Below are 26,309 nucleotides of genomic sequence, written 5' to 3' on the forward strand. Positions count from 1 at the left end.
CTATTATACTCAAAACTACACGGCTTTTTACTTTTCATTGTTTTGGACAGAGGGAGATAGCACACAGGAATATGGGGGAGTTGAGAAATGGAGGACAGAGAAGTGAAACCCGAACAAGACGAATACCACGACGACCACCAGAAAGCAGGAGAAGAAAGATTAACCCCTAAAAAGATGATAAGCAGGGGGGAGGTGTTGTGGCTTGAAACATGACTGGCCCACCTTAAGGGGAGAGCCACCTTAAGGGAAACGAAGGCACGACCTTAAGGGCAGGTTGAGGGACTTGGCACGGGGATGCGGGAGGAAGAGAAGGGGCTACTAGAGCCGGGACCGAGTAACTGGAGAGGAGAATAAAGAAAGTCACACACACCCATGGCTCCGTGTGTTCGTTAGAAGTGTGGCTGAAAGGAGGAGAGGGTGTGAGGAGACAGGGCCTCATGCCCATATCGTGAGACATAACACACACCCTCACTCACATGAACCCTGAGCTGATCTGGTTCTACATGAACTAAATGGCTTATCTGCTAAAGCATTACCTACCCCTTGGCTTGCTCTATGGCAGAGTGGCAGGAGCTTTAGGGGTAGAAGACTAGTGCTGGGAATAACACATTTTCTTCAATATATTGTAAACTCAGCCAGAAGTCACTATCAGAATGCTGGATACTGATTCGCAGCTCTCTGTGTTCCATATCCTCCGGGCATCCCCTGACCTTAGTGCCCCCCCACCTCCCATATGAATTCCTGATTGTTATGCCAGAGAGTAGGAGTGGTGGAGAATCCTCTTGACCCTGCATGCACACTGTATTCAGTGGGCAAGAGTAATTTATGCTGCAGTTGTAGGAAGTTCCTGGCCCCTCCCACAGCCGCCCATGTGAGGCTCTTGATCGACCAATGGGAAGGGAAAGATGGCTTTCCAGCAAGCTGGGATTGGCCCGTGAGGCAATAGAGCAATGTCCGAAGTAATGGCCTAATATGCTAGTGTTGACAGTTCTTTTTTTAAAGTGTGCCAGTTTTTGTTGGCTAAAGTGGACCAATTTGATTAGTCACTTCACTGTACAGCTGGTAGTTTTAAACAGTGTTACTGAGCTAATATTCATTAAAATACACAATTTGCAATAAGGTTGCCCAAAAAACTCACCAGTTGATGCTACTCAAATAGTCTGTCACAAAAGAAGCAAGTTGCCATTTGAGACTTTGGGCCACATTTTCATTGGTGCCCGAACCATTTGGATTCCCCAGTATGACCCTGCTTTTCAATAACTAAAAGAGCCCCCCCCCAACCCCCGCACCTCCAAGACAGATCTCGTGCTGTTCTCCCATGCCCATACATAGCTCTGCAACCTTTCCACAAAGCACATATCAATGATCTGGAGCTCCACCAGTCACCACAAACCACACTGGCTTCACGCCCAACCTACGACTACATACGTAATCAACTTTACATCTGCTCATTAACAAGTTAATTAAATTAGAAATATCCAACCCTCTTTCCCACTTGATATCAGAACAATTCTGTAAGCAGTTCAACACTTTGGCAAGGCTCTGCTACCTCGACTGAAAGCCTCCTGACATGCGTCATCGCCAGCACCAGCCCCTTCAGTACCATTGCTTCCATCCTGATCCAACTGCAGTGGCACTGCTCCGTCACCAAGCAAAGCAGTGTCCAAAACCCTGTCACCCAGCAGAAGAGCTCTGCACACCCAATGAATATCAATTCACAAGCCGCAAAAAGGTCCTTCGTCATATCACGGCCACCATGTATTAGACTAAGACTGCGGCTCAGGCTTTCTCTGGGAACGCACCGCACACCTGGCAGGCCTTTCCCGCTGAGCTGCATGTCTTTCTTCTCTATCTTTTATTTCAGCTGAAAGTAGAAATTGATTCAGTCAAGAAACATCTGGCCACGACAATGATTACCCGCCACCGCTCCCATGACGACGCCGGCCCACATTCTACTGTCCCTCCTTTTCCCTATTTGAAGTCCAACACCTGCTCTGAAAATAAACTGCTCCTCCCCGTTGTTTCCTATTCATGACCTAAAAAGTGCTTTGAGGTTTGATCCACAAAATGAAAAAATCCCCAGAAAAACGAGAACACCTGTTTGCATTGGCACCACTGCCCGTGCTGAGCACCCGGTTAACTTTGTCCATTGACTACAAATGGGATTCTTGGTACGGCTTTACAGAGCGCTGCCATCCAAACACCTGGAGGACCATGATTTTCTGATCTTCCCTGCCCAGAATACCTCTTTTAATTTGCCGCTGGTGAAAGTTGGGGAGATCACGGTTCGTATCCTCTTCCACTGGTCATCTTGGGCGATTGTAATGGCCGAGTCCAGTGCTCCATTCACTCCAAAGTTCTAAATGGAAATCGGATTTACAATGTTTACAGAAACTTTGCATAAAATACTGCATACTTTTTATCATGAAAAAATGTCAGGTGGCCAATGTAGCGACTATCCAAATCACATATTTGTGTGCAGCAGCGCAAGAGACAAATAGATAAATGAAGAGTATGGCTTAAGTTTGAGACTACTTTATAAATACTATCTGCAAATGGCTACCTATCAAAAAACATTATCATTGCATGATTCTGAAAGCATTTTCTATAAGCTCACATGCTTTCAAAGCTGATGGAATGAACAACTGTACTTGACGGCGAGACCAGGTACGCCACCTGTCAGTGCCCTTTCAAATCTCAACAGACAGCGATGTGCCGTTGATGTGCCATACAATATCCTTTTCCTCTGTGAGCCGCCATGCATGTCCCATATTATCTTACTCTCGTCGTTACCCCTAAAGTAAAAGGCCACTGTTTTCCTGCACTTTCGACACAATGTGGCACATGACCAAAATCGTACTGCCCATGGCCGGGCACAAGCCCATCACACATGCCCACCCAGTCCATGGTGTGGCTCTGGACTTCAGTTACCGATAGCACTGCTCATGCCTGAGTCAGGTCCATCCAAACATGCCCACTCTCCTCGCACTGTGGCACTATCCTCCTCGCACTGTGGCACTATCAAAATGTAGATGTGTACGGTGCAGAGGCGCAGACAGGGTAGGGCCTGAGCGGGCGGGGCCCAGCCGAAATCTGTAAAGGACCATTCAGCAGGACTTTGTGGGCATTTACAGATGTTAAAGTCACTGTGGTGGACCCAACTCCATTAGCTTCAGGCCCAACTGGTGAGTATACTTCGAGTTCTCTTACGGAGCGAGAGGCTCTTGACTTCAACCATCAGGCCGCTGGTCTCGAGCATTGACTAGCCTGATAAACATTAACACTTCTTAATTACCAAACTACAGAAAAAAAATACCCTTGTTAATATCTTTTGTTCGAACAAACGCACCACACGCAGGTTTTAATACCTTTAATTGAACTGTCTGGAAATATTATGCAAAGGTGGAACAATGGATTAGCTTTCGAGGTCCCATAGACTTCATCTAATGGTGCACATTCTTAAAGTGTGCCCCTGTAATTTCCTGAAATTACTGTTGTTCCTTTAGAAAAATAGTAAAGTGAAAAAATTAAAAAACACACCATTGTAGGGCAAGGCATGCTTTTCCCCTTTCACAGAGTGTACGAATCTATTTCGTAGCCCCTGTTTAGTGTCAGGACCATGTTGCGATTTCAATAAAGAGTTACCGGCTGGTATACAATGTAACACTATAAAATGTTTTCAGGTTTAAACTGGTGTATTTACCTGAGTATGTCTCAAGCTTCACAATGGCTTTCTGGCTATGTGGCAAATGCAGAATATGTTATCCATTGTTCAATGGTGCAGTGTCTGCAGTCTGCCTCATGCTCAATTATGGATGCCAAACATTTCAGCTTAGTCACCCAAGATTTCCATTCTTAGTGTTCTCTGTCCTCACCCATTAGGGGTTCTGAAAAGTAGTGTGCAACAGCTGTTGCTAGGAGGTGGTACTTGAGGGTTGTCTTCTGGCTTTGTTGATGTGCTCAAAGTTGACCTTAACGTGTAAATCTATATCTATGTTCAGACCTCTTTGTTTTAAGTTAAACATCTTCACATACTTGAGTTGCTGTGTTCCACTGCGTGTGGTATTAAAAAGGCCAACTTTTAAAACCATCAATGATAGAGCCTGCAATGTGTGCCCATCCTTTATGAAGTGTTGACGAAGACATGACCATGTCATAAGATCTTTTCGGTTTCATACGCATTCTTGCCTGTGCCGCTGTATGCGCTCTGAGGCTTTCAAACAGTAGTGCCAGATTCGTGAAAATCACACCGAAGTGTGAGCCCTTTCGCTGTGTCATTAAAAGTGCTTGACTAACAACATGATAGCACCTACCGGTCTCCTGTCCTGGATACACATTGCACTTGCTGTCAAGCACCCAAAACAAGAACTAAAGGTATTTGGAGTCCTGTCCCTCTGGCCTGCCTTAAAGGACCCCAGTGACATGTAAGAACCCACTGTTTACCTTTCAAAAGACATCTTCATGTACTTGACATTTTGCTGCTGAAATCTTTGCATGAGCACCCCTCTCTTCCAGCCAAGTGTGCCCTTTATTTTAAGGTAGGCTTTCTCTGTGTTTTCTTTTACAAGAGTGGGCCGCTAGTATTTTTAAGAGTTGTGTGCATTTGTGATTGTTTAATTAAAGATCCTATTTCATAGAACCTTGGTTGGACACTCCTATTTTGGTACCAGCGTACTATTGTTGTTTCTGATGCATCTGTGCCAGTTCACACCCCTACGGTAGAGTATGGCCTGACCTCAGCCTACGTTAATAAAAGAGATAAAGGAGGTATACACCTCGGACTGTGACTGTATCACCTTTCTGACTGGTATCACTGCTGGTTTAGTAGTAGTGTGGGGTTGCGCAGGCACTTTAGCCACTACTCATCACTCTGCATGCCTGGAGAGGAGGAGACATTTTGTCACCAAACAGAATATGTGGCACCATGTTCTTTAGCTTCAATAAGTAAAGCAACACAGACCCCAAAATAATGGTGGCAAAGAAGTTATTGCAGGAGCAAGAACACAAGTGCAGCACAGCCAGTGGTCATCAGTGGGTGAAACCATAGAAAAAGTAAAAGAGTCACTGATGTCCAAGGCTTGACAGAATTTCATTTGTTTTGTTGCTCTTTTTTGTTTGAAGAGTGTGCCTTTTTGTTATGGGTACTTGTGACTAGCCAACTTCCAGGGCATCAGTGGTCCAGGGATGAGTATCTGTTTATAAACCATCAATCAACTCCACACCTCTAGTACACCAGAAGGGATCCAAACAGATTGTAATACAAGTAAATTATAAGACCTCCTTGTCCAATTTTGGTAATGTGGATGGAACGGCAGGCTTATCTCCGCAAGGTCGTTGATCGTTGGTTAGTTGTAACACAGCGAAAATACATTTATTACCCAATCATAAAAGGGACTATCCAGTCAAGGTTGTATACAAATATCTACTTTATTATTGCTACAACAGTCAGTTATAGCACACTACAATTACAAACCCCACTGTAAAGGAATACATAGGACAGACAGTTTCACAAAGGGAAAGGATGTACTATGGATACTGACAGAAGGGTATTTGGTAAAGTAATCAGTCTTATAGTTCAAGATTATTTGGTTTCAGCACCAAAGGGGCAAAGGGTCATAACTGTCTCTCGGGTCCATCAGAGAAGGACCAGGGGGGCAGAACCACAATATACCTGGTGCTGAAGAAGTTCTTGGTGCTCGACAGCGTCAAGGCGGTTCCAGGGCACTTTGCAGCCCGTGAGACAGAGTTAGTGGCAGGAGATAGCTGCGGGTACCAGGCGGCAGGCAGTTTGGCAAGCAAGGCTGGACGGACGTCTGCAGGCAGTCCAGCACGGCGGCTTGGGGCCAAGAATCGTTGTCTCTGTGCTGGTTGGTAGATCTGGAATGCTGGTCAAGGCGTCTCAGACAGCTCTGGTGACTGCAGCATGACAACAGTCAGCCGTGCAGCCTGATGCGCCTGATGAGGAATCGACTGTCTCGGAATTGTCCTTAAACAGATGGATGCTGGATGATGCCTGTGTGGCACTCCTCCTAGCTTCTTCACAGGGCTCGTGTCCATTCAAGGTGGACAGCCCAAAGCTCAAGAGGGTGTTAGCAGGCAACAGCCTTATCCTTTGTCCAGAGACTCTTCTGCACTTCCCACCTAGGAAGCTTGCTGTCAAACCCTAGCAGGGCATGCTGTGTGCTGACTGGGTGCTGGTTCAGGAGCAGCTGGATGGGTCCTCTGAGTCCAGTATCTCCCCTTGTTCCCTGGGAAATGTTGACGGGAGGGATCTTGCTTCCCTCTTGGAACTCCTGGCCTAACTTCACTGGTGGAAGATGTAAGGTAGACTGTACCTTCAGTTCAGGTCCAAATGAGTCCTTCTTACTCCTTTCAAAGTCTTCAGATGATCTAATCAGTTTGGGGCTCAGGCCTCTTTTAAAGCCAAACGGGCCCCAGTGATTGGTATAGGCTAAGCCCACCTTAATGGATCAATCCTGGGTCCCGCCCAACAATATTCAGTGATGCCTCAGATCAGAATCAGGGCCCTTGGCAACAGACAGGGGAAGGATGACAACATATACTTCTAAGTCTCACCCATATTGCTGTCTGCCGTACATCAAAGTGTCTCCCCAATTAACTGAGCCCTATACAGTGCTTGGTCACAACATGGGCCTCCTTTGAAATAGGGGTTTGCAGGCAGATTTTCGTCTCCTACAATTCACATTCATTGGTAGTCCATATATGGAATAAAGGCACAATAACAATATACTAAATGACACGCCAGTCGTGAGGTTTGAATTCCAAACAGGTCTGGTTTATTAGTCAAAGTATCTCAGTCGGCCGACTTGGGCTCAACGCCTCACGACGTGTGTCCCCAGACACCGTGAGAAGAGACAGAGCGAGCACCGCTAAAGCAGTCATATATATATATGTATATATATAAATGATACATCATCCTTTACAATACCATTCGGCCTGCCCTTATACATGACGAAGAAGCTAGGGTTCAGTAATTGACAGTTATGACAAGTCTTCATTCAGTCTAAACATTAGTATTCTAGCAGAGGCTTCAGAGACGGTTTTCTGTTATGGGGAACACGGGGCACTGGCGCAGGGGAGGATATCATGTTCTTAGCAGGGAGACATTCCAACCAACGTTATCTGTTCACTACGGCTCATGAGCTAAGTGTCAGACAGTTCTGTGGCAGAGAAAATACCATCCTCCGTGAAGGAGCACCGTTAGTTGCATATAATTCACATTTAACTGCCTTTTACAACAGCGCTTGCAAGACAAACTGGCTCTTGGGCTACTGATTAGGCGCAGATTTTTGCACAGCTACAAGGCCCCAATGAGAGGAAAACAATGTATTTCTGTACAGCTCTACATTCCTGTCTACGTTAGCATTTCAGAATTCAAGCTCTGGCCTCGCACCATGTGTGGATTTGAAGCATACAATATATTTGCAAAGCTTTACAAAAAAAGAAAAATGGCCGGCATTTACAAAATGGACTCCCAATGGTCACATTCAGGTTTCACGGTTTGCAATGTTTGTCACATGATGCAATTTGCTTCTGGCCAACACACTATTCATCTCATTCGGGCTGTGCATTTGCATTTTCAGTATAACAAACCCTCCTTTTGGCCTTAAGCCGATAGCATCATCATCCATACATTGCGTCTTCATCAGACCATGTGTCACTTTCTGAACTACCCATGTCAGTATTACCATCCTCATCAGAAATATTGATTGACATAAACTCTTTGATTATTTCATCTTCATGTTTCAGACCACCATTTATCATATGAGGAGTGGGCTTCACTATTCTTTTACTAATTGTCTGTACACATTCACTTGTAATGGTGGAGAAAATGGCTGGCAAACATTGTATGCACCAACAGCAGAATATGAGGATACCAAATATCATAACAAAGATTGCAATTAGTTTCCATCCACAGGATCGTAACAGTTCCCAGAACCATGAATTTAAGTTTAGATTCCAACCACCTCTGGGAATATGAATTTCAGAATTTAGGACGTGCAATTTCTTAATTGCTTCAAATATTGTAGGGGAGGAGTCACTTACAAATACGCAGCACGCTGATCCCACTAATTTGCATACACCCCCATGGTCAGCCAAAATATTGTCAAGAACCATTCTATTTTGAAGTGCAACTAACCTGATTGCTTTTTGTTCCAGTGTCATGTTGTAAAGTATGTCAGTGGTTCCATTAATTGTTTTTTCTAGCACTCGGGACAGTTTTCTAATATTCCATGAGTTTATTGCCTGTCCCCAGAAAGGTATAAAGGATTTTGCTATGTCTCCAAAAATATGCCTAGCAGTATCATCTCGTCGTGGCCGAGATCTGGATATTTTTGCTATTTCAGAAGTTTTGGCGAGGAATACACCAAGTAATAATATCCCCAAGTAACAGATACCTTCCCAATTTCTAGGTAACCATGAATAAGCTTGATTGCCACACACAAAATAGACAGAACCTCCTATATATAATGGTTTCTCTTCGTGCTCAAGTACAGCAGTATTCATGCATCCGGTAAATGTTCCCACAGGCTGGGAACCCTTTTTTCGTAAACAAAATGGAACAGAATATGGACTATGATTAATAGTATAGGAGGGGGGCATGTCATCTTTGTTACCAACTGGAGCCATTTTGAAAATAATTAGGGACTGGTAAGGCCTAGATAGACTGTCAATGGGACTGGTCGATACAGTGATCATTGTACTCTTAATTGTAAACACGGAACAACCCAGCGGTGCTAATACCAATCATTCGAATTCATTTATGTTCATTCCATCAAAGTTTACAGTGACAATATCATTCCATCTTCCAAAAAATAGAGCTCTTAATGATGCATAACAGGCAGTACTAAGGGGTAGAGGATGTATATGCCAACCCATTTCTCTTTCCCCGTGCTGGAGTAAATCTGAGCACACCCAGCAATTGGAGCTATTCAAGATAGCATGGGTCATATTCATAATTTACAATAGTGTATTGTTATCATAGTCTTTTCTGTGTTTCACATCTCATGACGGGAGAGTGTAAGAAAGCACATGTTCTGGGGTATTCATAGTGGGAGCATTGACAGTTTGCAATATCGTGTTCATGGGATGCATGTTTTCCAAGTACCAAAACATTGGGATTAGTACAGATATGATACAGATAGACATAATGATCAGGAGCAGGGTAGTCTTTGTAGACCAAGTCTTACTTGGAGCAGATTCAATGTTAATGTCTATTGACCTATCAATGGCAGCATCAGTACAGGCTGCAGCAGGAGCGAATACAGGCATGATTTATGAAGTTTATTTCGATAAAAGTTTCTCAGCGTCCGTCGGAAACGTTCTCCACGGCAACACACGTGTCGTCAGCAAAGTTCAAACAAGTTTGATTCAGCCTGCTTTAAGATTGCAGCAAGTGGGTTTTTACCTCAATAGCTCCGAAAAAAACAGGAGCAAGTATCAATTTCAATATTTCATAGTGTCGGTACCTTTGCCCTGCTTGTTCACGCTGGGTTGCAAAGCCCTTCACTTTGAAAGATAGCACTGGGAAATCACGTGTCATAGCTCTCATCCGATATAGCTCATACGTTCCCTTTCCCTAGGCCTTTGTTTCCAGCTTCATCCGTTAGCTAGAAACAAAGGCTTCTGATTCCTTCCGATTTCGTGGATGCAGATTGTACCTTAAAGCTCGAGGTACAGCGTGTTTGATGAACAAGGCACTGTCACTGTTTGCAGATGCAGAAACAGTGCCGACCGGCGATGCAATCAGTGATTATGATTCAGTGGATGAGCAAAGTTGAGGTAAACCTGATGTTTCAATCTTTGTTGCAATCTCTCCAGTCCCCCTCTCGGGCTTAGGAAGCAGTTCTGGCTGAATTTCCGCAATGTCTTTGTGGTCGCTCAGGGCTGGTTTTCTCTGCATGTCAGGATTATCGGTCTCTTTCTGAAGTGGCAAAGGAAACGGGATTCTCTTTGTGTGTGTTGCGTGGATCCAGTGCTTTCGACCGTTTACTCGGACTGCAGTCTGCGTGGTCCCTTACAACGCGGTCAAGCAAAGATTTTCCTTCAAAGTTTTTCTCGAGAGCCCACTCTCCAGGTTGCAGACAATGTCCTGGGCCCTTATATCTGACTGGAAGATCTTCCTGCACCTGCTGATGAATCAAACGCAAGTTTTGAGTCAACTGTCTACAATAGTCAGCGAGTAACGGATATTCAACATCCTTCAATTTTCTTGGACATGGCATAGTCCAGACATTGGGCCTCATTACAAGGTTGGAGGTAGCCATGGTGATGTTATCACCATGGCTACCCCCTTACCGCATACCAGGTCCAGGTTCTCTGTATGGGGACTTACCGGGTCATTCCAACCTTGGAGGACCTGGTAAGTCCCCATTCTGAAAACCATTCCCCATTCCCCTTTGAGCCCCCATAGGGCTCAATGGGAATGGGGAAGGAGCTAATAATGGGCCCGCAAATAGCGGGCCTGTTATTAGCTCCATGGTCCCGTAGTGGCTCCCGCTAAGGGCGGCTGGTAAAACCAGCCGGCCTTAGTGGGACTCGCTAAGGGTCCTCGGAATGCAGCGGTAAGGGGTTAATGGCACCAGCATCCTTACCGGTGCCGTTAACCCCTTACCACCGCACTCATAATGAGGCCCATTGTCTGGTCTCCCCATAACTATTTCATATGGTGAGAGACCAGTCCTCGCCTGCACAGACATGTGCATACACAATAAAGCCAGTGGTAATGCATCGGGCCATTTCAAATTGCTTTCGGCACATATCTTGGCCAATTTATTTTTCAAGATACCGTTTTGGCATTCTACCAAACCGGCACTCATTGGGTGTCTAGCTGAATGGAATCGTTTATCGATTCGGAGACCTGCACAAATTTGTAATATCACGGCCGCTATAAAATGTAGGCCATTATCTGACCATATGACACGGGGCAGCCCAAATCTGGGAAAGTACTCCTTTAACATGGATTTCGCTGTTGACATAGCTGAACCATCTTTCAGGGGGTAGGCCTCCACCCATTTACTAAACTACAAGGACATATTTATAGTTGTGGCATCTTTCCATTTCTATGCAGTCAAAATGGATGACCTCAAATGGCATAGAGGGAGGGCCACAGCTTCCTACTGGTGTGACTGTCCCTTTTCCAATGTTATGTTGTAAGCAAGTCATGCAATTCTGAACCAATCTCTCTGCAGTCTTCCTAATGTTGCTGTTGTACCATACAGAATCTGAGACATCTTTTTCGCACATATATGTGTTGGACTATGGGCCATGATAACCATTGCCATAACATATGCATTTGGCAACATCCACCTATTATTTTCTTTGTCCACCAACAACCCTCATGATCTAATTCTACTGAACCCTCAGACCATTGTTTTATTTCCTCAGGAGTGGATTCTGCTTGTATCTCTTTGACTGTCTCAATTCCATCTTCTATCATGCAGGACACTCTCTCTGTTGTCTCAACATACATTTTTGTGTGCAAATCAGTGGCAGTTTGTTTCTCAATTCGGTCTGCAAATGCGTTTCCCTTTCCTACATTACATGTTTGTTTCTTATGTGCGTCGCATTTCATTATTGCTAACCGCTTGGGAAGTGCAAGAGCTGACAATAGTCTTACTATCAAAGTGCCATGTTGAATCTTAGTTCCATGTGATGCCAGAAAGCCCCTTTCAGCTCATAATTGACCAGAATTGTGGACCACACCAAAAGCATATTGACTATCAGTGTAAATGTTCACACTAAGGTTTTCAGAAATTTCACATGCTCTTGTTAACGCTATTATTTCAGCAGCATGTGCTGAGTTTTGTCGGATTCGTTTGCTCTCTACAACGATTTTCAGTGTAGTAATGGTGTAAGCAGCAGTTGATGTGCCATTTGGCAATTTAAAGCAAGAGCCATCACAGAACAGTTCTCCATCTAATTATTTCAGGGGTATATCAGTTAAATCAATTCTTTCTTTTGTCTCTTGCTCAGTAATAATTATGCAATCATGTGATAATCGTTTCTCACTCCCTTTTTCACTGGGACGGGGCAATAACTCAGCCGGATTTAAAGCACAACATCTCTTAATTTGAATATGCGGTGCACCAAGGATTATTTCATACCTAGTTAGTCATGCGTATGTGAAATGCTGCTTCTGTGTTCTGTTTAGAAGAACGTGTACTGAGTGGGGTACCATCACGGTTAAAGAGTGACATAAAACCATCCCCTCGGTTTGTTTTACTGATGCGGCAGCTGCAGCTGCAGCAACAGCTCCCAAGCAACGTGGCAAAGCACATGCAACAGGATCCAGCGTGGAAGAGAAATAACCGCATGGTCTAGATCTGCCCCGTGTTCCTGAGTCAAAACAGCCAAAGCGCATCCGTCATTTTCATGTAGAAATAACATAAAACACTTCTCATAATTTGGCGTGCCCAAAACCGGAGCTGAGCATAGCGCAGCTCTGAGCAGGTCAGAAGCTTCTTGACACTCCATGTTCCATGGCAAAGGTAAAGTAACATTCTTCTTTTTCAAAGCCACTATGGGTTTCACAATCATTGAAATATTAGCAATCCACTGCCTACAATATGAAGCCATGTCAATTAAAGCCCTGGCTTCCTTTTGCGTTTTTGGAACAGGCATATCAGAGATGTCGTCTATGCGTTCTGGTGTCAATCTTGTTCCCTCCTTCGATAGGAGGAAGCCCAAATAGGCCACCTCCTCCTGACAATACTAGAATTTCTTCAGCGATGCTTTATGACCGCACGCCGCTAAATGTGTCAATAACGCAACAGTTCCTTCTTTGCAAATGTCCTCTAAATCTGCTGCTATAAGCAGGTCATCAATATATTGCAATAATATGCACCCTGCTGGTAATTCAAGAATATCTAGCTGTTCCTTTAATGCTCTACTGTAAATACTTGGACTTTCAGTGTAACCTTGTGGAATACGTGTAAATGTGAATGAGTGCCCTCCTAATGTGAATGCAAACAAATATCTGCTGTCTGGATGAACGGGAATACTAAAGAACACGTTCTTTAAGTCAATGATGCTGAAGTGTGATGCAAAAGCTGGAATCATAGTTAAAATCGTGGTCACATCGGGTACTAATGGGAATTGGGGATCTACTACTTTGTTCACCGCATGCAAATCAATTATAAAACGGTAAGGGATTTCATTCCCACCTTTCTTGTAAACCGGAAGACTCGGGCTATTGCAAATACTACCAGAAATCTCTTCAATTACATTTGTTGCAATTAAATCTGACACAATGTATTTCAGCGCTCTTTCTCCTTCACTTGAAATTTTGTATTGCGGAATACGCGGTAAAGTAATTCCTTCCTTCAAAATAATATTTGCTGGTTCTACTTTCAAGCATTCTACATCATTATCGTTCATTGCCCATATACAAGCCGGCACTTCACTCAATTCAGTTGGCAATGGCATGGATACAAATTGCGATACAGGAGTTTGTTGTGGCGAAATAGTCAAATATACTCCATCAGGAGAACAATAAATTACTGCATTTAATTTCTTCAATAGATTCAATCCCAACACATTTTCGCCGCAATGTGTCATCAAAAGGAACTGACAAAATTCAGTAAATGGACCCAGTGTGATTGGCACTTGTTGTGAAACCGGACTAATTACTGGCGTACCCGAGAACCCTACTGAGACATTTCTATGCCCTGAGAGTGGTATATTTGGAACCCGCTGATGATCGATTGAACATTTCTGTGCACCTGTGTCCACTAGAAAAATGTGCTCCCTTTTCCCACCCTTCATTACTACCTAGGGCCCTTAAACGGGAATAGGCACTGGTTCCAACCCCTGTTTCGGCTATCCTAGGGGAACAGTACATCATCAGATGTAAAGTCTCCAGAGTAACATGCAGTGGAGGGATTATCAAAAACATTTCCACCATTCATGGCGCTCTGTTGTTGATTCTGGTTAACCTGATTATCCTGACAATGTCGCTGCATCTGGTTCTATTCTGGCCCGCTATTCCTGGCCGACCTCTAAACGGTCTTCTTGACATAGTCCCATTCCTATTCTGTAATTGTGGGCATTGTGCTCGCCAATAGCCTTCTTGTCTACAATAGGCACATTGGTTTATACCTATTGGACCCCCTTGCATGTTGGATGATAATGCAAAATGAACTCTAGGCAGTGCATTTCCGCCACCTCTATTATTTTTGGCTACCTGCTGCAGTAACACTCTGGTTTTCAAATCTCCTTTCTTTCTTATTTCATTATCCTTTTCTGAATTTACTTGATAATAATATTGGGCCATATGTAATACTTCGCTTTGTGATTTTGCTTGCCATGCACTTTCAGATGTCATTATCAATGTCTGAATTTCTGGTAACAATCCTTGCTCAAACTTACCAACAAACAATCTCTTTCCAGGTTCGGTACTTAGATCTTGACCACTAAAATCTGCAAATACATCTTAAAACCGTTTAAAAAAATAAATAGCTCCTTCCGATTTGCCTTTTAGACAAGCAGACTATTTGCCCCAAACTATTCTCTTCTCAGGCACTAAAGTTTTCAATTTCTCTACTATTCGTGAAGGCAAAGTTAAGATGACTTGCAGAGATTTCTCCCCCGCCTTTCTCTCACTATCAACTCTGATCAAAGTTTCCCAAGTATCGCCTAACATCGTCACATCATTTATACTTCTGATCTGTTTCCATATGTCCGCAGGAAGTATCACAGGGAACAATAAATCAATGCCACTCAGTGTAAAAACAGATAAATTCAAAACAGATTCAATTTCCTAATAGAAACCTGCAGGATTTTTCCTAATGCCAGGGAGCGTCTGATTTATAGTGCTCACTTCTTGCCTAGAAAAGGGAACATGTACAAATTGTGCAATATAATGGGCTTCTATTGTTCCCGCTGGAGTCGCTCCATCAGCGGCAACCTCTACTTTCGGGACAAACATGGGAGGCACCTCCCTCATAGGTAATTGCAATGTAGGGGACTCTACATCTATACGTTTATTAAGCAACAGAGCCAGATCAAGGGAAAAAGCATTCGTTCTAGCGTCAGACGAAAATGCTCTTTTATAAATCGTCATCAAATCAGCAGGACAACAAACCTTCTTTTTCATGCATTCATCCTGTAAATACTCAACCATAACCAGTAACAACTTTCTCCGCATTTCTGGTGTATACTGACTAAACGTATCATGCACTTCAATCGGGGAAATGGCGGCATCCGTAATCCATTTTAGTGCATCTCGTGTACAAATTTGCATTTCTTTACTAACAGGTTTCAAAGGCGGAAGGAATCGTTTCTGGACATATGACATATGTGGTTCACACTTCCTCATCAAGTCTTTATGCAATCGATCAAGTTCTCTCTTAAACACAAATATTCACCCTACATGTTCTCGTATTTTTGCTGCATGTAAATTGGAAAGGACAATCAAATCACACAATCCTTACGGTACCACTGTACTAGTCAAATCACTCCATATTTTAACAAGATAATCTCCCATAAACTCTAACAATAGCTGCTGTTCACCAAGGCCTTTATGATCGGATATTAAACTTTGCACAGCCACTTCATTGCCATCATCAATATATGTCTCAGCCCACTGTTTCAGTTCGTCTTTCCATGCCTTACTAACTTTCGGTCTCTATTGGTGCAGAACTGCCAGCTAAAGCGTGTAACTCATGCTCTGCAGTAGGTGGAGGGAATGATTTCATTGTCTCTCAGGAAGCAATTCGCCTGTATACAGGCGCAACCAAGAATCGTCATGACCTTGTGTCTGGCACAATTTGCCTCGCTTCCAGGACCCTCGCCTCGATGCTCTCTGGGCACTGCTCGTCGAACAGAGATTGGCTGTGTACAGACCTGCGGAGGAGTCTCTAATCGCTTCTGCAGGGGCGCCCCGAACACCTTCCGATCCCAGTCTGACAGCCTCATCCTCGACTTGTCCTTGCCTTCAACGTATGCGATGGAGCATCACAGGGAGGGTCCCTATTCGGGAGCCATCTTTGTTAGTCCATATATGGAATAAAGGCACAATAACCATATACTAAATGACACGCCAGTCGTGAGGTTCGAATTCCAAACAGGTCTGGTTTATTAGTCAAAGTATCTCAGTCGGCCGACCGAGTCTCAATGCCTCTCGACGTGTGTTCCCAGACACCGTGAGAAGAGAGAGAGCGAGCATCGCTAAAGCAGTCATACATATACATAATACATGATCTTTTACAATACCATTCGGCCCGACCTTCTACATGACGAACAAGCTAGGGTCTATGGGACTCCATGGGAATGGAAACGTACTGTTCTGCCGCCTGGTAACACCGGGATGACAGGCGGAGGAAACAGTAATGCAAGGTTGCCGGTAACAGCACCGGCGAGTTACCAGCAACCTCGTAATGAGGCCAATTGTCACTTGCCGATTTAAGGAGACACAAAAAAACTTTGGAGATACAATGTGTGTATTCTGTTGAAATTATGCAAAAACCTACTGATGGTCGACATCATTATGTTGAGGCCATTATGATTTAACAACAAATACGAAGGACTAGCATTATGAGTTACATTTAAGCCATAAACTTGTAATAAAAACAGCAATCAATCTACCAAAAAGTATCACGGGAGTAGAGGAATACTTTTCGTCAACCGTTAAAAGTGGCAGGTGGCCACGCCCCCTTTTCTGGTATAAGGCCCGCCCTTTCTGTTCCAGGGCGGAAGTTCTGCATTTTACTTTGTGCGTCCCATGCTTCCTGTGTCCTATCTGTGTTCAGTTCCTCTTCCGGAAATTAAGTTCCTCTTCCGGAAATGACACATTATTGATCTTGAAGTTCTGATCAGGCTGTGGAAGTGGCCCTGACTTACTGTTCAAGGTCCCCCAAAAGGCAAAAGTGGCCGACCCCCAATCCTATGCATTCCCAATGCATCACATCCTCCCTGGGTTCTCACAGCAGGAAGTGACCTAGCCACATCCGCCACCTCTCCCCCCAGACTTCCTTTTCAAGGTCCACCCCCGGACTTCTTGTTCAAGGTCACCCAAAGGTGGAAGTGACTGATCCTATGCATTCCCCAGTATTACACCATCTCTGTCCCTACATATTGAAGTAGACAGGAAACGATGGGGGTTCCACCCCACCAAATGTGTGCAGTTCTATTACTAGCCACGCCTCCCAGGTTGTGCCTGTAAAGAGGTCTAGGCCCTACCTCGTTTGTAACAATACTTCTCAGCAGCATCAGGTGGTCTTTGCAAAAGAAAAGAGTGAGAAGCCTTAAACCATGAAGAGATACAGCCATTATTCTAAAAAACCACTGGTGGATGATGCTACAAATACCATCAATAACTATAACTGCAATATATCACTGATGCTGGACGAGAATGCCCAGCCGCTATTTTATGACATCCCTGAACTTGAAGAAGACCAGAGTCAGACCTTGTCTAAGCTGCACATTGATTTGCCTAAACTAATATCACCCATCAAGAAGCCAGAGGAGCCCAAGACATTGAATGTTGGTCCAGATACAGAGGAATCTGATTATATTGAAATGGGTGGTACCAAAGGCCCCCTTGAGGAGGAGGTGACAGATTCTCACAAAGGACCCCTGGAGTAGGAGGAGGATGTGGTGGACTCTCAAATGCGCGAACACATGGATGTGTTCGAGGTGCCATTTCCTCAAATTTTGCAGCCCTCTCAGACACCAATGTCATGAAATGTGTAAGAATGGGTAATTTTTGGACAATTCTGAGACTTCAGATTTTGAAAATCAACGCCTAACTCTCAGATAGGCCTTTGAGGGTCGTGGGTTTGCCGCATCAGTGGTAAAGGCTTGTTTAAAACTGAATTTCTACCAAATGTGTTATGGACATTGGCTTAAAGACCCCCAGCAGGATGCTCACGACTGACTTAAATCCTCCTATGCCTCTAAACCAATTTGTAGAATTTGTTTCATCTTTCCTGATCGATGGCATCAACATCCATGTGCGGCCTTGGTAAAAAACTTGGGAGTCCACCTGGACACTACCCTCTCTATCCATACAAGTAAATGCCATTGCCTCATCAGCTGCTTACATGGCCAAGCTCCTTAATGCAGCTAGGCAATACCTTACACTATTGCCATATTGCTAACCAGAGCGAGACTCGACTACTGCAATGCACTATTCGCAGGCACTGCCAAGAAAAACATTTGCAAAATGCAGATAACACAAAACAATGCATTACGATCTGTGCTCAACATTTCCAAAAAAGATCACATCTATGAGGCTAGAAAACAGGCACACTGGCTTCCAATAAAAGAAAAGATCAACTTCAAAATCCTCACCATCAACCACAAATGCCTTCACAACACAGCACTGGAATATCTGATCCAAAAAAATCATCAACGCCATCCCTACAAGACCAGTGAGAGCACTTTACGCCAAAAGGATTATCCCACCGAAATACAAGCTCACTAGAGGAGGTGAGTCCAGCATCCTGTCAGTAGCTGCATCCCAATAGAACTCCCTGCCGCGTACGCTACGAGCAGCAAGCTCAGATTGGGCATTCAGAAAATCACTAAAAACCTTCCTCTTCACTTGACAGTGACTTGACAAACTGTGGACCCTAGAAGTAACAAGTCCCTATGTTGTTACTTCAGCACCTCTCATTTTGCTTTGTTAAATTCCAATTTTTATATGTTTTCCTTGGACACGTATTTGTATCATGTAACAGGTTCACAACAGCGCCTCTATGCCCCCGGGCTTAGGCGCTTCAAAAATGCAAATTAATAAATTCAATAAAAATGCTATTGCCTCAAAGTTTTCAAAATGTTGAGAGCTGTTGAGAGCTGTGTACAAAGAGAAATCCAGGGGTCTGAAGACTCAAGCTTTAAACACAGATACTGGCAGGGTGCGTGTTCAATGCATGTTAGAAGAACAACTGAGATAATGGTAGACAAACGTGTGTGTGTAGTTTATTATAACACGGCTGATTGGCGTCGAAGGTGCGTGGCACCTCATAGACTATTTCACTAGGTGTAGTGTTTTTTTCTAAAAAAGGAACAGTCAGGGGTTTTGTGACATGTGTATACTTTTTGTTCCTAGGACAAAATGAAGACAGCACGAACCACGGATGTACAACAAGAGCTAACCCCTGGTTATAAATGTATGGAAAAACAATTGCATGATATGATTAAACAAAGACTCGCTGAAACAGACCCTTCATCTCTGAAATATATACGTGTAAGATCACCAACATGTGTCAAACGTTGCAGAAGTGAAATGTGCATCGTGAATATATGTATCAACATACGAATGCCTGTCCTGGACAAATACTAGTGTGTGTCCAAATCAAATATGGAGTCTTTACATCTACATCCCGGGAAGACAGTAATACAGCCATTGAGTATTTTGTATGAAGACTATTTTAGTATTAAAGGTAATTATTTATTCGATCGAGAGTTGTATGAGGTGCAGAATGCTGTAAGTGTGTTGTGTGCTCAAAGTTATATGCAGGGCGACCGGTGCAGACTTTACAGCGCTATACGTGTTGCAACTAAGCCGTCTGGTCCCCGTGTACCAATATAAGATAGAACCAATCATTCTGTAAGGTTGATTTTTATTTCTTTTTTCAAATAAAAAGTATTTCACTAAACCTCTGTTGTGTTCTTTTTTTTACAAGTGTGGCAGTTGTTACCATGTCTCATTTAAGGCTGCAGAAACTCTATTATGATAAAGTTGGGGTTGGTAACCAGGGGGGTGTGGAAGCTTTGTATAGAAGGGCATGATCCGACAAAGTAGTACAAAAATGAAAAGGAGATCCAGGACAGTGCACCTTTGGAATCAGAAAGTGTTTATTCTTGGGTTGTTAAGTTGGCCCTTTAGTGATAACACGTGTTTCGGCCCTTCCTGGCCTTTCTCAAATCAGGGCTAATACATTACTTAATAAATCCATATAATTCTAACATAAAGTATTCAAGCAACACAATGCACAAAAAGTCAAAAGTTCATAAAGCAATAGGTCACATGTCCAATGCCAAACATATATGGTCCATAAATATCTTCAAAAAAGCAAGTACTCTCAAAAGAATCATCTGTCCGTCACTGTTACCAGATCTGGAGAAAGCGAAACAAGTCACCTGGCTTACCAAAAATGAGCCAGGTTGCAGGAAATGTGGCTTCTGCACAATGTGTAAATTTGCGGGAGATAAGACTAAAGAACTTGAGGGCCCCAACGGGAAATTGATCACAATCAAACACATGATAAATTGTAGAACAAAGTATGTTGTTTATGCCATCATTTGTATCTGCAATAAGTTGTATATAGGTACCACAAAAAGGGAGCTGAGGACAAGAATTCGCAAGCATCTGACTAAAATTGGCAGTCAGGATCTATCCTTACCTCTATCCGTACATTGGCAAAAGAATCACCAGATGGATGATAAATCTCGAATTAGATTCATTGGTTTACAACATATTACAATGAATAAAAGAGGTAGTGACAGAGTAAAAGCACTACGCCAAGCAGAAGCTAGACTGAATTGCCTTTTTAACACAACTGTGCTTGGTTTGAATCTGGACACAGAAATTGCGTTGTTCCTTTAGAGCAACTATGTATTTTGTGCAATACCCGTTTCTATTTAAGCAAACCTATTGGTGCTCCACACTATATAGGTAGATGTATTACATTTACACATGTTTGCCTACTACAGGTTATTATAACTATGTCACAGCATTATTATTGAGTATGTGTTCCCAATCAGGGTTATGAATGAGTATTATTATACCCAATCTTGAGTATTACGTAATTTACCTTTTTTTAATCTTTTCATTGTTCCTAAAGAAGGATATGAATGAGTATTATGTAAATGTATACTTAGCCTTGAGCATAACGTAATTTTCTTGAGCCATTGCTAGCATTTTTCTCTTTTTTTCCCCACCTTATATATTTTTCACACTCGACCCCTTAAGGTTTGTAACAATACGAATTTGTATTGATAATGCACTAACACATTTTAGTAGGCTATATTTTTCAGTAATCGACCCGGTAGAGAATTGAGCCTAATCTGAATAACTACACTTTTACAATATTAAGTACGAATTCGAGTTACCGTGACAACCGGTGCGAGAGCAATGCAGAATGCTTTAGTAGGCTAGTGTTCATTAGCCAACCCTGTAGTGAGCTCAACACAATTAGAGTGACTACACTGTGAATATATTAGCCATTTTTTTTTAAGTTACTGTGACAACCAGTATGAGATCAAATATTGCAGCCCACATCTAGAATTACCATTTATTTCTAGTTTATTTCTCATATGTGACATATACGGATGCATGTACACGGAGGCTGACATTTGTCAAACTTATTGGCAGCTAGTAGTCTGTTCAGACAATCCGCCGGCCGGTTGCTAGGGAACGTAGTGCAATGGCGGATTCGGCAAGGTGTCGCCTTGGGAACAGGGTAACGAATAGTCCCAAGATGGTACCAGCCATTATTGCAAACAGAGGAAGCCAGCGCGTATGACTGGTGAAACACGAAGTAAGTTCCATACACAACGTATACGTTTGGGGTTTTTATGTGATTCCATGCCGTATTGGGCACTATCAGATTAAATGAGAAGTCGCAATTTTGAGACGTACAACCAAATTAGGTACGATGCAAACTTTGAGCACGAGTAGTATTGTTATGATATACTGTGATGATCCTAGTATTGGGACGAAAGGGAGTCTTTGCTTAACTATTACGGTATCAGTTTGTACACGGATGGGACCAATGTAATACAATCCATTCCAAACGATTTATAAGTATTTTTATTGCTTCAATATAATTGGGCTGCATTCTATATGCTTGGCAGGGTCATTGAACACGTAGTACTATATTGGTACGGTCAAAACTTTGAGCACGAATTGCAAAGATATGACACACTGTGATGACAACAGGAATGGGACTAATGGGACTCTTTTTATCTATTATGGGACCAGATTTTGCATAGATGGGATTATGCCCAATACCGCTCAACTTGATTAGACGAGTTATTGACTACCGATGAGGGTAAGTCAACAAATGAAGGTGATATAGCTTTAACCAAAGAGATATGATCCGAATAATTGTAACTAATGGCAAATCTCTTCTCTTGTGTTCTGTATGTTTGTTCACCCTCTCTTCCCCCGACCTTGTATGGCACAACAATTCTTGATTTTTGTTTTATGGAATGCATTGATGTTTTTCTCACTTATCCTGTGCTCTCTTTCCCAATGCCAACCCTTGTTTCTCTGTGTTTTGTGTACAATTGCGTATGGGTTTGCACATGAATATGGATTCATATTTTTGTGCATCTGTGCATTGTAATACATATGTACCATATTTATTGACCATATATGTTTGGCATTGGACATGTGACCTATTGCTTTATCAACTTTTGACTTTTTGTGCATTGTGTTGCTTGAACACTTTATGTTAGAATTATATGGATTTATTAAGTAATGTATTAGCCTTGATTTTAGAAAGGCCAGGAAGGGCCGAAACACGTGTTATCACTAAACGGCCAACTTAACAACCCAAGAATAAACACTTTCTGATTCCAAAGGGGCACTGTCCTGGATCTCCTTTTCATTTTTGTACTATTGTTTATGATGGGTTTTTTCTCGGTTTACCGTCCATCCAGTGACCTGCAATGATATTGGAATTTGAATATGTGGAATCAGGGGTCTCTTACACCTATTCCGCAGTAGGATATATTATAAGTTATTCAATTACCTCAGTTACAGGTGTTGAATTACGAGTCGCCGAACTGACCATCTCTACCATTAAGCCTGGCTCTTATTTACACCCTATCAAGTACTCTGTTGTGAAGAAATGGTTGGCCGGTCAAGAAGCCTACTCGCTCCGTAAACCAGCTAGAAAACGATTTAAGGGTAGAGCGATGGCGGTACACACTGTGGATCCCCAATGGGAGGGTGACTTGGTCAGTATAGCAAAGTATGCTAAGCATAACAACCGGATCAAGTATATATATACGGTCATAGACATACTGTCCAAATACACCTATGTAGAGGTATTGCAAGATAAATTTAGGCAAGAAGTCACCAAAGCTTTTACGGGCATCTTCAGCAAGGGCCATGTGCCTGTCAAACTACAGACAGATGCCAGTAAAGAATTTCCAAATAAGACGTTTCAGAACCTGTTAAAACAGCACGGCATCCAACATTTTACAACACACTCAGAAGTAAAAGCGGCTGTGGTCGAACGCTTTAACCATACATTAAAAACCAAACTATGGAAATAGTTCACTGCCCATAATACACAGCACTACATTGACGTCTTGCAGCCAGTTATAGATGTGTACAATAACAGCTACCATAGAACCATCAACACCACACAAGCTCTATAACATCGGAAAATGCCTTGGCTGTGTGAAGGACCTTTTATGGTAAAAGATTTACTGAGAAGGCCAAAAAGCTAATTTTATAAAGGGGGACCACGTCCGTCTATCTGAGCTGAAAGGCATCTTTACAAAAGGTTATCAACAGTCTTTTACCGACGAGTTGTTTGTGATACAGGCTGTTGCTGTTAAAAAGGGGATACCTGTGTACCATCTGGTAGAATATGCTGGAGATCCTGTCACAGGTATTTTCTACAAAAAGGAGCGATTCCGGACGATCCGCTAATGATTTTACAGAATTGAGAAAATTTTAAGAAGAAAAGGTCAAAGACGTCGGGAGCAGGTGTATGTGAAGAGGCTAGGCAGGCCTGAAATATACAATAGTTGGATATGCGATAGATCATTGAAGAACCTGAGCGGTTAAAGTTCACACAAAAAAGGTCAAAAGTCTTGTAAAAATGGAACCCTTTTATATGACCCTACCTTGCAACGCCTCTTTAGATGTTTTTTCCAAAGAAGCAGATTTCCAACTACACGGTGAAACTGGCTAATCCCGTCAACTTGAATGGGGCTTGGGAAGTGGCCCTAACAGAAATACAGTACCCCCACACTTGGAACACCTTCAGTAGAAGCAGTGCAAGGTTTACCATCAAACATAAAGCACCCGCTGAGTTGCTACATACGGGTTTTATTACAACACTGTAGATGCCGTGGCTGAAGCTAATAATAAATCTCTGCAAGCCACTGTGGGTTATACAGATATTCGCTTGCACCACGACACAGTGCAGAGGAAAGTCTACTTTACAACCCAGACCTCGACGCAGAATGAATCTGCTCAGGAATACGGCACAAGGTCTTGGGAACCATAACACATTTAAGAACTGGACAAGACTTGGTCAGATATCCAAGGCGGCCTGTCCACACTAGCGACATAATTGAACCCCAGAGAGTGGGTGATAGTTACGTCCCGTTGCTAAAATGCATAGAGGTGATGGGTGCGAGCAATGCTATAATCACCAGTCAATATATCAAAGATTACATACCAATATGCAAAGCCCATTTCAACACTGTGAATATCCAGATAAGGGATGACTCTGGCATGTTGGTATCATTTGTTTTTGGAAAGGTCTTTATGAATCTGCATATACATCCCTGTTGCTATCCCATCTATTGAAAATAGGAGAATACCATGCCTGTGGCGAAAAACTATGGAGATCCTATGCTCTATGGGGATTATTACAGAAATAAGGCCGGGTACAGGCAAGACATTTTTCAAGGTGCCCCGGTCATGTACGGCGGCGCTTTACCCAGTATATTTAAAAGTCGTTTAAGGAGAGCTATCCCATTCCTTCGCAGGGGGTTTGAAATATCCAAACCGCATGCCAAAGCGGCGGCAACCAATATCGCCACGGATGTTGTAGGAAGTGTGTCTGCTGCCGTGTTGGACAGATTCAGTAGACAAGACCAGGAGGGTTAGGGGCTTATATATGTTGCCAAGAAGCTGTCTAAGAGAAAACGTAAAGCGCCACACACATGTCTTGGGCCCCCAAGGGTGCATAAAAAAAGGAGGAGGAGCGGTTCTAGTGCCGGTCACAAAGGAAAAGGCGGTCCTAAAAGCAGAGGTCGAAAGAAGAAGCAGAAAAAACACTCCATTGATGATATCTTTTGATAAACAAATACCTGAACTTGTAACACCTATCAAATACCAACGGTTGAGCTGTGAGGAATTAGGAGAGACGGATCACTATAGCCTTCCTACACTGTCCCTCTAACGAATATGCCAAGTCGCAGTTCAACCTGTTCACAATACCACTGACACAGACCAGCATTGAAAACAGCTTCAACAGGTGTGCCCACTCACTGCCTTAACAAAGTTGGGGCCAATAGAATTCTATATATCCAGCTCATCCGATTTGTATCTGGATCTCAACAGCACGTTGCTACACCTGGTCTGTAAAATAACCAAAGCTGAAGGTTCAAACATAGCCGCCAATGCCAAGGTGGCCACTATAGTGTACCCCATAGCCACAATATTTAATCAGGTCGACATAACTCTGGGAGATCGTATCATAACAAGGAGTGACAATATGTATGCCTATCGGGCCTAAATCGAAAGCATTCTAAATTACAGCAACAACGCATTAGACACACAGCTGTCCGGTGGGCTCTTTTATAGGTTCCATGTAATATAATCGCAGCAAAAATTGCTGTGGTAACAAAATATCACGGCAAAAATGCTGTCGTTTTTGCGCCGCAATCCATGTAAAACATGCAGGGGACACCCCCGCAACCCCCAGACCCATTATACCATTTAAGGGGAGCGGGGGACACCCCCGCTCCCCTTAAATGGTATAATGGGGCACACTTTTACCGGGTCAAACGACGGCATTTTTGCTGCGATATTTTTTTACTGCGACATTTTTGCCACGATTATATTACTTAATACCGTTTTATAAGGATACTGCTGATACATTTTCTGACAAGGCGCTGGAAGGTGCCCCTAGCCGTCATTTCGACTTGGTATGTAGGATTCATGCAGATTATTTTTTCAGGATAAGTTACTACTCAACGGGGTTGACCTCAAGGTGAAACTGACTAGAAATAAAGACTCATTCTGTTTGATGACCGGCCATCAGGATGCAAACAAACTGGTCATCTTCTCAGCCAACATGTCTGTGAAAAGAGTCAATGTTTCACCTAGCGTGTGGCACACACACACACTAAAGTCTTGCAGGTATCTATTGCAAAACACCCCATTGAGAGGGTTTCTCTGAAAATGTTCAGCATGCTCGCAAGTAGCAGAGTCATCAGTCAGGATAACTTATTCCTAGGGCAGCTACCAAAGACTGGAGTCATAGGCTTTGTTGATAACAGTGCTTTTTCAGGTGATTATGCGACAAACCCTTTTGAGTTCAAACACCAATATATAAACTATGCTGCGTTATACCATGAAGATT

General features: G+C 43.1%; 1 protein-coding gene across 3 annotated transcripts in view; it reads right to left on the reverse strand.

Moving 5' to 3' along the window:
- LOC138569529 (cytochrome P450 3A21-like) overlaps nucleotides 1-26,309 on the reverse strand; it is a 542,158-nt gene that overhangs the window by 155,996 nt on the left and 359,853 nt on the right. For all 3 annotated transcript variants that reach the window (XM_069647584.1, XM_069647582.1, XM_069647583.1), the window contains one exon: nucleotides 2,246-2,359. In XM_069647584.1, the coding sequence (XP_069503685.1) occupies nucleotides 2,246-2,359 (114 nt within the window). The remainder of the gene's footprint in view (nucleotides 1-2,245; nucleotides 2,360-26,309) is intronic.

This window comes from Ambystoma mexicanum, chromosome 2q, assembly GCF_040938575.1.
Source record: "Ambystoma mexicanum isolate Mex_15411 chromosome 2q, UKY_AmexF1_1, whole genome shotgun sequence".
NCBI lineage: Eukaryota > Metazoa > Chordata > Amphibia > Caudata > Ambystomatidae > Ambystoma > Ambystoma mexicanum.